The sequence below is a fragment of the Antechinus flavipes genome, chromosome 4 (genome assembly GCF_016432865.1).
Source record: "Antechinus flavipes isolate AdamAnt ecotype Samford, QLD, Australia chromosome 4, AdamAnt_v2, whole genome shotgun sequence".
Classification (NCBI taxonomy): Eukaryota; Metazoa; Chordata; class Mammalia; order Dasyuromorphia; family Dasyuridae; genus Antechinus; species Antechinus flavipes.
In genome coordinates this window covers 347,179,481-347,195,288 of record NC_067401.1, presented here as the reverse complement: position 1 = coordinate 347,195,288, position 15,808 = coordinate 347,179,481, and the positions used below count along the sequence as shown (strand labels likewise).

At 35.3% G+C, this 15,808-nt stretch overlaps 1 protein-coding gene across 2 annotated transcripts in view; it reads right to left on the bottom strand.

The window, feature by feature from the left end:
- The window catches only part of ARID1B (AT-rich interaction domain 1B), a 535,516-nt gene that overhangs the window by 19,964 nt on the left and 499,744 nt on the right, over positions 1 to 15,808 (bottom strand). For both annotated transcript variants that reach the window (XM_051997996.1, XM_051997995.1), the window contains exons 12-14: positions 14,999 to 15,157; positions 9,242 to 9,451; positions 5,278 to 5,482 (exon numbers count right to left, since the gene is read on the bottom strand). In XM_051997996.1, coding sequence (XP_051853956.1) covers positions 5,278 to 5,482; positions 9,242 to 9,451; positions 14,999 to 15,157 — 574 coding nt within the window. The remainder of the gene's footprint in view (positions 1 to 5,277; positions 5,483 to 9,241; positions 9,452 to 14,998; positions 15,158 to 15,808) is intronic.

The following is a 15,808-nucleotide window of genomic DNA, read 5'->3' as shown; positions in this document are numbered from 1 at the left end:
TTATTAAGGGATGACTACTGGGGAGGTAAAAATCTAAGAAAGATGAAAATGGGGGGGGGGGAAATCCATCAACAATGAAAGAAAGATGGGGAATCCTTCATAAATGTGGAAGAACAGTAGCAGTAGCAGCATCCCCCTTCTTCTAAGATATGGCAGAGAAGAAACCTGCTTTTTAAATCATTAGGAGCAAATAGCATCCACAACTCCTTGGAAAGATGGCTTACAAATCTGTGTGATTTGGGAATGACCCTTATTTACAACTGTTCAAATTTACAGCTAATAAAAAAGGGGAAAATTCTTCCCCTTTGCCAGTATTTCTTTCTTTCCCTTAACGGTTTCTTTTCCCCTTTCAGGAAAGAAAAAAAAAAAAAAAATGAATGCAACCTCTTGAAACTCCATTAATAGAGAAGGCTGGCAGGCTCTCTAGGATATCCCTACCTTTTGCCAGAAGCTACAAATGTATACTCTAAAGTAAACAATGGAAAGGTTATTGAAGGTTAAGTACATTCACATACTTCAGACTGAACAGCCAGACTCCACGCTGGGAAGATAATTTACACAGCACGAACCCAGTGCCCTAGTTCTGACTGGGGTTGGGGAAAGGGGGATGGGGAAAGGGAAGGAGAGCCTGGTATGTCACAGGTCTACAGTGAATGGAGGTCAATCAGAGGCCATCTTTGTTTATAACCCAGACCCTTTTCTCATTTATCTTCCACTGAGGATTCCCTAGTTGGATCCATGACAGGTTCTGTGACATCACCTGTCAGCTAATAATAGAAATTCAGGCAGCCACCTGCCAGCAAAGATGGATGGGTTTTTGGTTACAGACTTATTAATTGAATGACTGGCTTCTTTTACCCCATCCCTGGCTCCTTCTCCCAAGCCTGGGCTACCACGGCAACCTTAGGAGCTGGTCTCATTACAACTTTAGCAAAAACTTTTTATGCATTTATTATAATGAGATTCCCACTGGACACTGCCATATGCCCCCAAAGCCCTTCTTGGGCTTCGTTATCCTTGTCGACTAATTCTACTTCTCTGAAAGCAGTCATCTGAGTCTCATGGTATTAAAAAAAACACCAGCACAATACCCAGACACTAGGCAGTGGCTACATTTGTGCCTTTGGCTGCTGGTGTCCAAAAAGGATGGGTAAAGACCTGCTCTGTCTTGATGGATTTCTAGAGGTGAGTGGAATTCAATCTGAGATCTGTGCAACATGCCTCAACTTAAACACAGAAAAAGGCTAGAACACACTGGGAATGGAATTGGATGGTTTTCACATATGTTCAAAGAACAATGCTTTGCAGTATTTTAGTTTTATTTGCAAAAACTTTGTGTGTGTAATAACTGTGGCATGAGTACATGGGGAAAAAAAATCATAATTATCAGTAGAATGAACTAGAGGAAAACATAAAATGTTCATATTAATATTTATAAATATATTTCTATTTTATTTTTAATATTTATATATTCATGTATATAAAACATATCTATATTTAAACACTTATTTATCTATTTATTTATAAGGCTTAGGTAAAGACAAGTCTAAAAGGTGGATGGACAGCACACATTTTACTTTAGTTGAAAATTAATAGGGTTAACCATCAATTATTTCCTTAGAGTAATACTTTAGAATATTTTAGTTCTATCTGCAAAAAAATTTTTGTGTGTAATAACTGTGGCATGAGTATATGGGAAAAAAATTATGATTATCACTCAGAATGAACTAGAGGAAGACAAATATAAAATGGCTCTCATATTGGGGAAAAATATTTATATTTATAAATATATTCATTTTTATATACTCATATTTATATATAAAATGTATTTATGTTTATAAATATATTTATTTCTTTATAAGGCTTAGGTAAAGACAAGTCTAAAAGGTAAATGAACAGCACACATTTCACTTTAGTTGAAAATTATTTATTTTTTGCTGAGGCAGCTGGGATTAAGTGACTTGCTCGGGGTCACACAGCCAGGAAGTATTAAGTGTCAGAGGTCACATTTGAATCCAGGTCCTCCTGACTTCAGGGCTGGTGCCCTATCCACTGCGTCAGCTAGCTGCCCGAAAATTAAAAGTCCAACCTATGAGATTCTGACCAAGTGAATATGTTCAGAACCCAACTTAATTCCCCAAATGGCAATTAGTTCATTAGTACACTGACAATAAGTGCCCAAACAAAGAAAACTTAAGAGACACAGGTACTAGTCCCTAGGTTCATCCATTAGCTCCCTGTGTGGTCTCTTGGGCAAAATACTTGGCAACTCTCTGGGGTTTTTGGTTTCATCCTCCCTAGCATGAGAAGGTTTGATTAAATGATGGTCGAGGTGTCTCTTTCTGGGTTAAAATTTCATGACATAAAAATGACCATGAGCATCTAGTATATTAAGCACTAAAACCTAAAACATGTTTCTTGTCTGAGAGGAAAAAAAATCATAAAATGGAAAGAAACCAATGGAATTGTTAATGAGACCACCATCATATAGGGCCAGCATTCCTCTTTGTTCTGTCAAGCAGTGTCTTGAAAGCAGCACAATTCCCAGCTCAATCCATTTAGCCTGCTTGTGCATTATGTAAGGCGCTTTTCCTCATGTGTATCGACTTAATGGTTAAGACCAGGAACCTTTATGTCTACTTCCTGTTCCAGAGGGCTTCAGCTCCATTTAGACGACTAAAAGGGATGGATTATCTGAAGTACACCTGCAATCCTAGCTCTTTTGTGGCGTTAAAACGATAATGTTGCCATAAACTGCAGTTTAAAAAAAAAAAAAAAAAAAAAAAAGGAAAAGAGAAAGGGCTGACTGTTAAGGGAACCGGCCCTATACTTTCTGAAGCATCTATACCTCAGCGGGATTTCTTGTACTAAAGCTGATGCACACTGGGAAAGCCATTCTCCATACACAAGTGCAGACCATTCAGTGACACAAGTTCTTTCCTGGCAAATAAAACAAACCTTTAGATCTTTGCAGACATCCCCACTTTGGTCCCTATGTCCTGCTGGGTTATTATTTTGGAAAAAATAGTTTCAGGGCTGTTCATAGGCAGCTTGTTTTACTCTGTGAACTGAATGTAATGTTGTGGAAAATTTTAAATTAGATTTTGAAGTTTTTAAGATGTTACATGATGAATAAAGATTCAGAGATTCTAGGGGTAGGAGGAAGATCTACTTTTCTTAGGGCCTAGTCATTAAAAATAAAAGGATTCTTATTCCAAATCAAGAGTGGCCCTCAAGATCTCCTGATGGTCCTATACAAGCTATAACTTTAGGTGTCAAAATGGTAGCCAGAAGAATTGCCTGTTGAAAAATAGTTAATTGAAAAAAAATAGTTAATTGCCTTTTCAACAGCTGATTATTTTTCCTTTTTACTCTCTCTTAAAAAAAAATACTGCTTAATGTTTACAAGTTGTAATGCATGAGAAGAGATATTAGAAAAATATACTGTCTTTCAGACAGTAAGTTGTGACTTCAAAAATGAAACACATTAAAACCAGATAGTAAAAATTGTTTAGAACTGGTCAGAGAAGAGGTGGTATAGGACGAAATTTGAATGTGAACATCCCCTTTATACCTGGCACCACTGCAATTCTTATTGGCCAGAAAAAAATCATGAAAAAATACTAAGACATTTTGCTTGAGAAAGTGAAACTTTGTATTAAGGTCATTTAGCTTGGTTGCCAGCTTCTTGTTTCTATTAACCTAGGCAAAATAAATGCAAGATCTCTGGTCTGCTGCTAAGTGGTTTGTTTAAAGCTCTCTCTTCCCCCAGCACTTAATGTCTTTACTTTTTTTTTGTTGCTTCTTTTAAGAAGGATGCTTTAAGGAAATCCTCTAATGCTGTGCTCCAAATAGAAGATGCTTCCTTACCTAATATCATTTCTCAAAACTTGGAACAACAAAAGACAACAGAAAGAAAGTACTAAGAAAAAAAGATGGAAATTCCTTATGAAAGAGAAGAGAAACTATTATTGCTGCTGCTGCTGCTCTTGCTGCTACTATTATAGATTACAAGCTCATGATTGCCAACTTATATTCTTGTAATACCTCTAAGGCTCTCAAATGACTTCACTTTGATCACAGGTAATGAGTTGATAAAAATCTTTCAAGTTAAGGGAACCCAAGTCAGATTAGATGACCAGGTGAAGAATGATACTCAGAATGTCTGAGATCCAGGTCAAACACTGTGCTCCTCAAAAACCAAAAATAATACAAGACCAAACTACAAGAATAATGTTTAAAATGGCCTCACAACATTTCACCAGGGCAGGGTACTGAATTCCTTAAAATTGTTTCTTTGCTATATTTAAAAAAAAAAAAAGAAAAGAAAAAAAAAAAGAAACACTGCATTGATGGTTTGGGACCATCAGGCTAGGCCCACTTTTTTAGTTTGCCAGTAATCTCCCACCAAGATAGACGATGAAAATGACTTATTTCATAGCTCAGCAGACTTTTTTCGTCTATAGCAACCTTGTTGCTTAATTCCCCAGATATGAGAATTCTTCAGATCTTTTCAGAAACAGAGAGATGATCCAAAGGAGAAAAATATCAAAGCACTTTAATGAGAAACAAGATGCAATCATTTATTTTATAGAGGAATTTTGACAGAATATTAAAAAAAAAAGTGGGTAGGGAATGAAGGAATAAGAGTATACAGTTTATTAATCTATAACTCTAAAGCCTATAGCACTAAACTGTGAACTACTCCCAGATTACAAATTCTAAAGCTCTTTTCACATCACAGGTATCAGACTCAGGCACTGAACCCCTATACGGATCCCTGCGGATAGCATACTGACTTAGAAAACTGTCTATTAATGTTATCTATGATCCATTGTATTTTCACTTATTTTGTTAAATCTGTTTAATCTAGTTGGGTTTCACCGGGAGTAGTGGGCACCGGGTAGCAATTCTAACCATGTGTTCTCTATCTCTGCACTTTATCATTTCTTAGGAATTTAAGTTAATTGAAAATAAAACAAACTGAAATCATCAGCACCACCACCAAAAATAAATAAATAAATAAATAAAGATCTCATATTCCCAAATCTAAAACCACTATCCCAAAATCACAACTGATATAATATGGGAAAACGTATTCATTTCACTTTTTTGGTCTTGATTACTGCAGTACACATTTGTCCAAGGTTGAGATTTTGGTTTTGGGGGGATTTTATGGCACCTAATACATTGTAGGTACTCCATTGTGATGTAGGAGTAATCAACCATGCTGGCTGTATCTATTCCTACACAAATGGCTGTTGTTCTCCTACTTACCAGGAGATGGCGGCTGAATCTTAGCTTGTTTCTTAGTATCTCCAGTGCTGAAGACTTCTGGAGGGGGCTCCTCCCCTCTTTCAATCTTGCACTCAAAGGCAAACAGGTACTGAATATACTGCTTTTTCAGGGAGCTGGCTGCACTGCTAGAAGTGCCCACATTCAGGTTGGTGGCCAGCTCGCGCCACTTTTTGTTTTTATTAACCTAGACAAAATAAATGGCAAGATCATTGGTTTGTAGGGAAGGGGCTTGTTTAAAACAAGAAGACCCTCCCCCAAAAAAACAACCCCCCCAAAATACTACACACAAAAAAAAGTTTAAAAAAAAAAAGCAGCACTTAATGTCTTGGTTTACTTTTTTTTTTTTTATTTGCCTCTTTTAACTAATGCTCATTACTCCCACTCAGTAGTGCATAGACAGCATTTACAGTTATAAAACCATTAAGGAACCTGCTGATAGCTACATAAAAAGCTTTGCTTGTTGAGCCTTCTGCCTGATGCTTCTTCTAATGCTTTGCACTCATCCAGGGCTTGTGCTGCTCCTAGCGAGCAATTTATCTCTGAACAAATGTATGCTCTCACTCACACTCCCGCCTTCTTCTAATTAAAAAAAAAAAGTTCTAAAAACTAATTTAAAAAAGCAATAACAGCAGCACTATTCTGCAATTTAAGCGTTTGAGCATTGATATGAAAAAACAGTGTTTCCTCCCAAATAGCCACGAGCTGCCAGAAGGATAAGTCTGTAATTCTTGGCTCATGTCCTGCCACTTGAGGCTTTCTTGGGGGATTGATCAATGCCTTACTGAAGATAAAATTCACCAGGAATTGGGCCCTTTACTAAATAACTGTGACTTTAAGACAAAGTGATATACCATTTAATGCACTGAGTGGGGGCTCTATTAAAATTGTCAACTTACGTGTGGTTGGTGGGTACAATTTATGTTTATGGAGAGAATTGCTGCTATATCCCTTATCATGTGAAACCAAGGAATGATATGCTTCTCCTTTTAAATTTAGGCCAAAGCAGAATATAATTGCAAGGAAAATCATGATTAAAAAAAAAGTTTGGGTAATATTTTAACCTTTTAGTTGCCTCTGGGGAGTAGAGTTATGAAAGGTTATTCAAATCAATAAATAAAACATGAGGATTTGCAAATAACTTGGAGAATATTTGGTCTTTTGATAGACGTATCTTACCCAACAGTATTTGAAGGGTTAAGGAAACAGTTTTTCATAAAATATTAAATTTTAGGATCCAAACCTTGTCACAAAGCTCTTTACACCCATTTACTTAGCTCTAAGTGGTGCATAATGAACAAACTGTATAATGCTCAGAGAAACGCTCAATGTCTAAATGCCCAGTATTTTGGCATTTAAAACAAGGCTACAAACAGCAGGCCTGTGGATTGCCTCAGAAATGGTAAACAGAACGCTGCTTGGGACACCCTGAAATGCAAAGCTGCGAACTGATAAATATGCAGCACCTGCTCCCAACCATATCTGATGGCCCACTAGGTAGGGATCATGCCAGGAAGATGGCAGTGCCAGCTCAGTTCTCCACCACTGTGCTATCCAGCTACATTCAAATAAGCCTCATTAGCTAGGCCAGCAAGGACTCCTCTTTGTAGACTTCAGTTGGTTATACATACTGTTTGCTGAAAATAGCTAGGGTGAGGTGTTCCAACAATTTCTACATATACTTACGGGCAGATCCTATTTCTTTAGTCTATAAGCGTACTTAGAAGTCTCAAAAGAAAGTGATTGAAGAACTGGAGTGGGGAAATGGAAAAAGGAAAGGCAGTTCCCGAGAGCACCTTGATTTTTTTTTAAGCATCCATAACTAAAAATGCAACTCTTCATTCCACTTAAACCTCAATGGTAATGACCTGAAGTTTTAGAAACTTTACATGCTATATACTTCCATTCAAAAATTGATTGCAGGAATTAGTTTGAAAACAATGACAAGTGTTTAAAACTCATAAAAATAAACAACACAAGAAATCAGATAGAAATCTCAGAAACTTAATCTTCACATGTTTATTTTTCTTTACCCTGACTTCTACTGAAATACACTCATGAACATGGGGTTTTTATTTTTTTTTTTTGGGGGGGGGGGGCCTCTGATGGTTCAATAATCACAGTCTTTACTTAGAGCTTTTATATAATGATACATATTCATTCTCTCCTTCTCTGAAAAAATAATTTCTTCAATTTTTTTGTTTCTATCAATAGTACAAATCATATGCCTGTGACCCAAGGCTACAAACCAAGATGTTAGTTTTCATTGATGCCTCTTATTCGTACCTTCCATCCAGCAGTGAGCAAGTCTTACCAATTAATTCCTCCTCCAAGATTCATTTAGCATTCCTCTATTTCTCTTCATTTGTCTAGATTACTGTAATACTTGGAGAAACACCATTTATGACCTTAAGGACTCTTCAATCTATCCTCTATAGTGCTATTGGAAAGATCATTCTAGTGATTAATAAAAAAAAAAAAGGGGGGGGGGGGTAAGAGCAGATAGGTGACATAGTAGATAATTCCTGGACTAAGGAAGTTTCATCTTCCTGAGTTTAAATCTGATCTCAGACACTTCCTCACTGTGCAATCCCAGACAAGTCACTTAATCCTGTTTGCCTCTGTTTTTTATCTAGAAAATGACTTGGAGAAGGATATGGCCAACCACTCCAGTATCTTTGCCAAGAAAACCCCAAATGGGGTGATGAAAAGTTAGGTACAACTGAAATGACTGAATAACAACTGATTAAAATGCTCAAAGTTTCTCCATTTTATTACATGTTAACTCTTTTGTCTGTCTTAAGGAACAACTTAAAATCTGGCTTGGTTCTTTTTCTCAATGGACTCTTTAAACTCCTTACCAATCTGTAAAAATATCATGCTCATTTCTCTTTAGTCAGGCCAGTATCCTCCTTGTTTCACAAAAATATATTTATTCCCATTTTCATGTCTTTGCAAATTACCATGTAGAGTATACACAGGGTAGAGCCTCTTCAGGGCAGTTTGAAGGTTACCATTTGCACTGAAACTTTTGGGACTGTGTGTGTGTGTGTGTACAGGTGAACAATGAAGTAAATGGAAAAATCACAGACTCTCAGAATTAGAAAGAGGTCGAGAAAACCATCAAACCATCTAGTCAAAACCATCAAACCATCTAGTCAAATTTAGTCTATATCTGTCCAGATGCTTCTCTATAATAAGGTTAAAAAGTGGTCATGGACTTCATTTGAAAAGCTCAAGCTTTGGAGAAACCCACTCTGACACTAGGAATGGTTGGGTAGCTAATTGTCAAAAAGTTTTATAATGAGTCTTCATCTGTCTTTACTACAATTTCTACCTGATGGCCCCAGTTTTGCTCTCTGGAGCTAAGAAGAAAAAGTCTTAATTAACATTCCATATATGATGTCCTAGGCTAAATATTTCAAGTTATTTCTAATAGTTCTCAGGTGGTACAGTGTCTCTTCATTGAGCACGCATGCAAAACTGACCACAGGGGTCTATATGTGGGCTGACCACAGTGAATTTCTTTCTTGTGATAACATGTCTCTTAATAAAACCTAAAATGGTGCTAGATTTTTTTTTTACTACTTCCATGTGACATTGTGAACTCAGTGAAATTGTAATCCAATAAGAAATGTTTCCTAGATAATTTTCAAACAAAATTTCTAGTCCTCTCTCAGACTAGTTTCAATTCAAGTGAAAGACTATATAATTAAATGTTATCTTATTAAAACGGAGCCATCTTTCAAGCCAGCTGAAATTTTTGGATCCTCTCATCCAACATATTAGCCATCTATCTCTTCCAGCTGTATGTCACCTGATTTGATCAGTGTGCCATCAATGCTTTCATCCAAATCCTACTTTTGATAAAATTACAGAAAACCAGAGAACATAAACCTCTTTGCCCCTGAGACACTATAAAAACCAGCACCTTGTTTCTCCTTACCTGTGCCAAGCCACCAATCTCTTTGACGCAGACATAGAGTCTGAACAGGTCCAGGGGCTTTTTGCCCACTGCTGGCAGACTGGTTACAGGTGAGCCTCGCTCTTCCATGAAAGTCAGGTATCTGTCCACCCACAGCTTGCGCTCTGGTTCATTCCCCAGCTCATATACCCTTGTGATCTTCTCCCCAGTGGTTGTAGAAGAACTTGATTTCTAAAGCACAGAGAGTGCATTTGGAGGTGGGGTGAGGGCAGGAGGAGGGAAAAGGGAAGAGTAAGACAAAAGTAAGGAACTCACAACACATATAAGAAGAAGAAGATATAAAACAAACTACTACTATCACACAACAGTTAGGAATGAAGGCTACTAGTTCAGGCACAAACAATACATTTTCTTAATTAAGAATTTATTTGATTTTAAAGGGCCCAAACTCCCCTGTTTATGAAATGAATAACTTTATCTCATTGATACAAAAGCGTTGAATCCCAGAAGGCAAGTTTTTGATAAGGCCTCATGTCATTTTTTTTTTTTTGATTAAATGGGAAAAAAAAAATTATGGTTCACTGTAATAAACCAAACTTCTGAGCAATAAACCAAACTTCTGAGCTCCCTTCCTTCTTCCCCTCAAAAACATCACCACTCAATGGCCTGATATGACAGGATTGTCACAATTTCCCCCCCTTATTTCTACTTCTCTAACACATTTAAAACTTTCTCTCTCATATTATCTACAATTTGTCTGTATATATCTTCTCTGTTCATGGTTGTTTTCATGTTTTCTCCCATTAGTGTGAGCTCCTTATGGCAGGAGTTGCTTTTTGTTTTTCTCAGTGCTCATTGCCTGACACACAATAGGTTCTTAATAAATGTTTATTGGCTGATCACTGTGTCAAGATGAGAGGAGCTAAACTCATGGGGGCAGGGATAGAGGGGAAGAAAATAAAGCTAATAAAGTATTTTCAGTGAAGAACCAGTGTAGAGAACAAAGTATAGATGTAACTGGGGGTTTAAGAGTTTCAGAGTGGGAATTCTCTGGATATGTGAGCTTGAAATTTAGTTGGATAATGTGAGATAGTGAAATACTCTCAGTTTTTACTAGGAATGTGACCCTGGTCGGTTAATTTTTTCTTCTTTCTCTATTTAGGCAATAATGCTTCCAAACCTAGCTTATAGGCTTTTATGAGTCAAACATTTTTGTGAGCCTGAAGATCTTTATAAATAAATGTGCAGTTATTGTTATTATTTTGCTAGTCATTTTCTCTCTTTTGGGGACAAAAATGCCCTCTCCCCCCAAAATACCATGTTTTAGCAATTATACACATAGCAGCATAAAATGGAATGAAAATCTAGTGCTTCCATTATTATTACAGTAATGCATTTCTATCTTTTTCGAATCTAATTTATACCATTGATACTTGATATTCTATGCTATCTAATTGTGATACTAAAATGTCAAAAGGGCATTTTGGGCCAATTTAGTGTTTGCACAAATGGACTGCATGATCTAAGAAAAGAAAATGATTGATTTTATATTGGTGAAATTAAGACTATAGTATCTGGCCTGCTGCTCCAGACAGCTAATAGAAAAGTTCTTTTGAATTATTATTGAAGAGTTTCTTGGAGAGGATTATTATATGTGATAATATTCGATTTAAAATGTAGCTTACTTATGAACCGTTACTGTTTTAAAATAGATACTTCTTAACATAGTTCCATTATCTTTTGGATTGTTGAACATTTCACTGGAATCTCTTTAACGTAAGAAACTATTGTCACTTCTCTTTAAAAAATAGAAGTCTATGATACCTTCCTTGGGATGAACACACCCAAATAAACGGTGGGTTCTGACACAGGAGTACAACTACACTGCCAAAAAGGAAGTTAAACTTCTAATTTTTTTCAGGTACCACTTCTATGTTGATCTAAGTATAAGAGAGAATACCAATTTCTATATATCTTTTCATATGGTTTATTTAAAGGTATATATAAAAAGATCAAATAAATCCCTGATATTAATCCAGCATCATGGCAGAAAAGAAACTGATTTTGAGAATTCTAGATCAGTGATATCAACAGAAATAGAAATGAGAGCACTAAATCTTAAATAGAGGGATCCTTGCAGGTAGCATATTGACTTGGAAAACCACAATAGCATTATTCATGTTCTATTGTATTTTTATTTTGGTACTATTTCCCAATTGCATTTTTACCTGGTTCTGATTGAATTGGGAATGTTGAGGGCAGCACCAACTTATATTTGACCCCTCTGTTCTAGCTCATTCCAACTGATAGTCTGACTATCCAAAATCTTGATAAAGAGTTATGAAAGCAATGGAATTAAAGAGTTGATTTTCAGCTATGTGTCCTACAAATAGTTTTACTAATATACTATCTATGTGCTTCAATAGTATACTACTAGTTTAGGACTCAGCTTCTCTGTCTTAAAAGTGCCCTGTGGTATTTTTTAGGCAATGGTTAACAAAGTACAGAGTTATCTCATTCTATGGCTAGAGTAGAACCCTGGCATGAAAGGTATGGGGTCATGCAACCTAATATAAGTAATTATGAATTTTTTAGTTTTAATCTTGGCTCTTCCTTACCCCTACATCAACTTACCATGTAAACTTTGTGTAAATCAAAACTTTCTTCTTCTAGAGTTAGGAAAATGCTGCTGGTTTTGACTTATTTAAAAAAAAATAATAATACTTGCAAAAATACTTCCATAGCACCATTATAAAAATCTCTTTGTACTTTGAAAAGTGAATTTAATTTGTTCTGAAAATGAGCATGAAGTTATGTACATTACTGAAATACAGATAAAAATAGAATAAAAATATTTGGTCTTGATTTATCAGGTGTACATAAAAGCGTTATAATGATCAAATAATATAAATGGCCGAAGATTGGGAATAGATAATGCTCTCTAAAGAACTATGTGTCTGTTGAAACCTCTAAGTCTGCTTATTTAACTAACTAGTGACTACACTCATTAGGGATTCAGCACACCAAAAAAGCATTATAAAAATAACAGTTTGGGGAACCAAAGAGCAACTCCATTTCAAAATTTATCAGGCTCAACATATACTTATTTGGTGTTTTTTCATGGTATAAATGGTATAAATAAAATATATACCTGCTTAGGAGGGAGAGCAAAGTACAATCTTTTTGGAATGACTGTTAAATTTTTAGGCCATTAAGGCAGCATTTACCAAATTACTATTTCAATATCCTAAATTGTACTCACTTGCCTTGAAATAATGTCTTTTGGCAGAAACCTGACTAAACAAACAAAAACTAACATATTTTTTAGGACTGATCTGATATGAAGACACAAAGCTAGAAGATATTGAAAATTTACAAGACATTAGCATAGTTTTTTTTTTTTTTTTTTTTTTTGGTGAGAGGAAGGAGAATATAATCATAATGAAATTAAGTCTGTAAGACTTTAAACACTTTCTAAAGATAGACTGATACTTCTGCATTTTCCACTAGATATATGATCATTTGGGGAGGGAGGATGTGTGTGTGTGTGTGTGTATGTAAAAATTTTCATTTTTAGAATATGCATTAATTACATAACATTGCATAATCTAAACGGAGGACTGAAAATGCAACAAGTGTCACGCATTTTCAGTCCTCCGTTTAGATTAAGGGATATTGGAAACATAAGATGCTGGTCAGAGTCTGCAGTTGAAGAAATAATCAATTGCATACATTTGTAATTATTTGACATTAGAGATAAGTCTATGCATTTCATTTATAATCTACTTTGTTACTGTTCTTAAATTAACATCTCATTCAAAAGAGTGGGATGTTGTGAGTATAGAGCACTCTCTCACCTGGTTTCACTATTGGACAGTACTTCTAAGTCTTTTTATCTATTACTAAGGCTAAGAACTCTCTTATAAATCTTTGTAAACAGCAACAATTTGTGGTATGGGTGTGACTAATAATCAAATATGCTTTGAAAAAGCAAAAAGAAAGTATTCTATTAGTACAAGACGTTGTAACAAATAATTGTTCAATATTCTTAGACTGCAGGATAAAATTGTGATTCTTAATTCACTTTTGCTCTAGCATCCCTGTACAGGGATACTATGAAAATTAAGTAATAATAGTACATTTTGCTAACTATTAAGGGAGCACTGGTTAATATTGAATACATAGATCTATCAATGTATATTTTATTAGTTATTTGGTTTATAAGGCTATCATCTTGTATTTTTTATTTCATACCTTGGGTCAATTTCTAAAAATAAAGTATAAATTCCATTTGAAAGCTTACAGTTTTATTGATTCTAAAAGATTAAAAAAAAAAAAAAAGACAGGAAAGAAGATGGAAAAAACCAAACACAATGTTGACTGCCTTCTGAGACTCAAAGCAAATAACACAAAGACATCAAAATTAAGGAAGTGCACTCTTCTCCCTTGCTATTAGTTTTCCCAAGGAGGTTTAAAGACTTTTTTTTTTTTTCCATTGTTTGGGAAATGAAACACGTCTCTTAGGATAAAGTGACCAAGATTATGGCCATTTCCTTCTTCCTCTTAAAAGGAAAATGCTGGTTACACTGAAAATCCATGTGAATTCTATACACACTTTCTGAAATAATCAACTCCTTTAACCTTCAACTCTGTTTAAATCAGTTGATGAGATAATTAATAGCAGCCTCCATTCTGGGTTTTGACTAGATTGCCAGAATCTACAGTTAGATTCTTCATCATCTCCAAGTTGCTCTTCATGAGCTGTGCTCGTCATACAAAACTTAGGGTGTTAATTAAGACATCTTCATATGGTAATTGCATGTTAAAGTTTCTTAAAGTGCTTTTTATTCTTCTTCTGAATATAAAATAAAATGTTATAACAGAACTATTATTCTTCTAGAGAGAGCACAAAATTAATTTTTCTGTTGAGAAAAAAAATGTCCTAAACCTACCTATGGCCAAATGAATATTTAAAGTAAAAATGAAAAAATTCCCTTGAACTTACATTAACATTTATGTTCTTCGTATTTCATCTGGCAACCACTGCTTAATTTCAAGGGTATTTGCATTGTTATGCAGGATACAAATTTTTCTACCTAACCCGATTCTAATATACGTAAACATTATTCATCTAAAAAGTAACATTCTAAAAATACACATGCATTAACTTTTCCCCAGCCTTTTTGTTCATTTCAGACAAATGGATTGAAACAATGCACCATTGATATTATGCTAAACTGTGCCCCAAGATTGTAATATTTGCATTTTCAGATAGGCAATTTGGAAATAAGATGTTTCAGAGGCTGAACTGCCCATAAAAGACTTAGTTCAGATGCCGAGCTTGTAATTTACACCATAACTGCTATTAGTTCTCCTATAATAGAAGAAACACCTTATTTTAAAAACCTTCTCTAAGTGCACAATGAACTGAACACTTAATGAAGTTTCTTGTATGAAGGAGTTTGGACCCAGTAACAAAAATGGATTCTCCTTATAAACACATTCAGCATGCTTTGTACAGAGATGAATTATGAGAAGAATGCTTGCCTCCTTATAACAACTACTTAACTAGCAGAATTCAAACTTCTATGACACACATAAACTTATTCACTTATTAACAATATATTATAAGTAAATATAATCCTTTCATGGAGAAATATTATATATATATGTATATATATATATATTTAAAATAAAACAAACAAACAAGCAAGCATTAAAATAGAATTAATTATTAAAAATCCCCAAAAAACCAAAACAAAAACCAGAGCCACTTACAGGGCTTGATGGAGTCTTTGGCCAGCCTGGGCTGCTAATGCTATCACTTTCATCTCCATGAAATGAGGAGATGCTAGCAGAGCTTGGGGACATTGGGGAAGGGACTGGCAGGTTGCCTGGGGTTGGGGGCTGAGAAATACCCTGAGAGCTGTAGCTATCCTGTGGTAGAGGAATAAAAAAAAATATATATATATATGACAAAGGCAGGGCAAACTTTATTTAAAATAACAAAAAAGTACATCCAGTAAAACAGACTGACCAATTTTTATATATAATATGTATATATAAAGAGAGACAAATACAGACACAGGCACATACACATAAATATATAAAAGTATTAAAACAACATTCTTAATTAGTATAACTTGGTAAGTTTGCTGGATGCTTGGATAAAGTCCATTAAGCCACCATGCTTATTTCAAGCTAATATGGAATGCTAAGCATGGGTTTCCCCTTATGAAAGAAAGGAAAAAAAAAAAAAAGCTGATCACCTTATTTGGCAAATAAGGTGGGAAAGCAAAATATTAAGTATGTTGTTGCTGCTGAGGCGGCCAAAACAGGAAGCTATAAACTAAAGGCAGAAAAAATGGCTGCAAGTCCGAAACCAGGCAAGATCCCTTCTTACCCCCACCCCCAAATTCCCAAGCGTTTCTTCCTCTGGTTTGCTATTCCCTCCTCCCCCATGAGTTAAATTGCCATAAGAACTAGTAACTTTCAGATCCACACCATGAGAAAAAAAAAAAAAAGAAGAAAGCAAATAGGTTGCACACAAATGGAAAAGACATGCGGGAGAGAAAGAAATGATAAGGA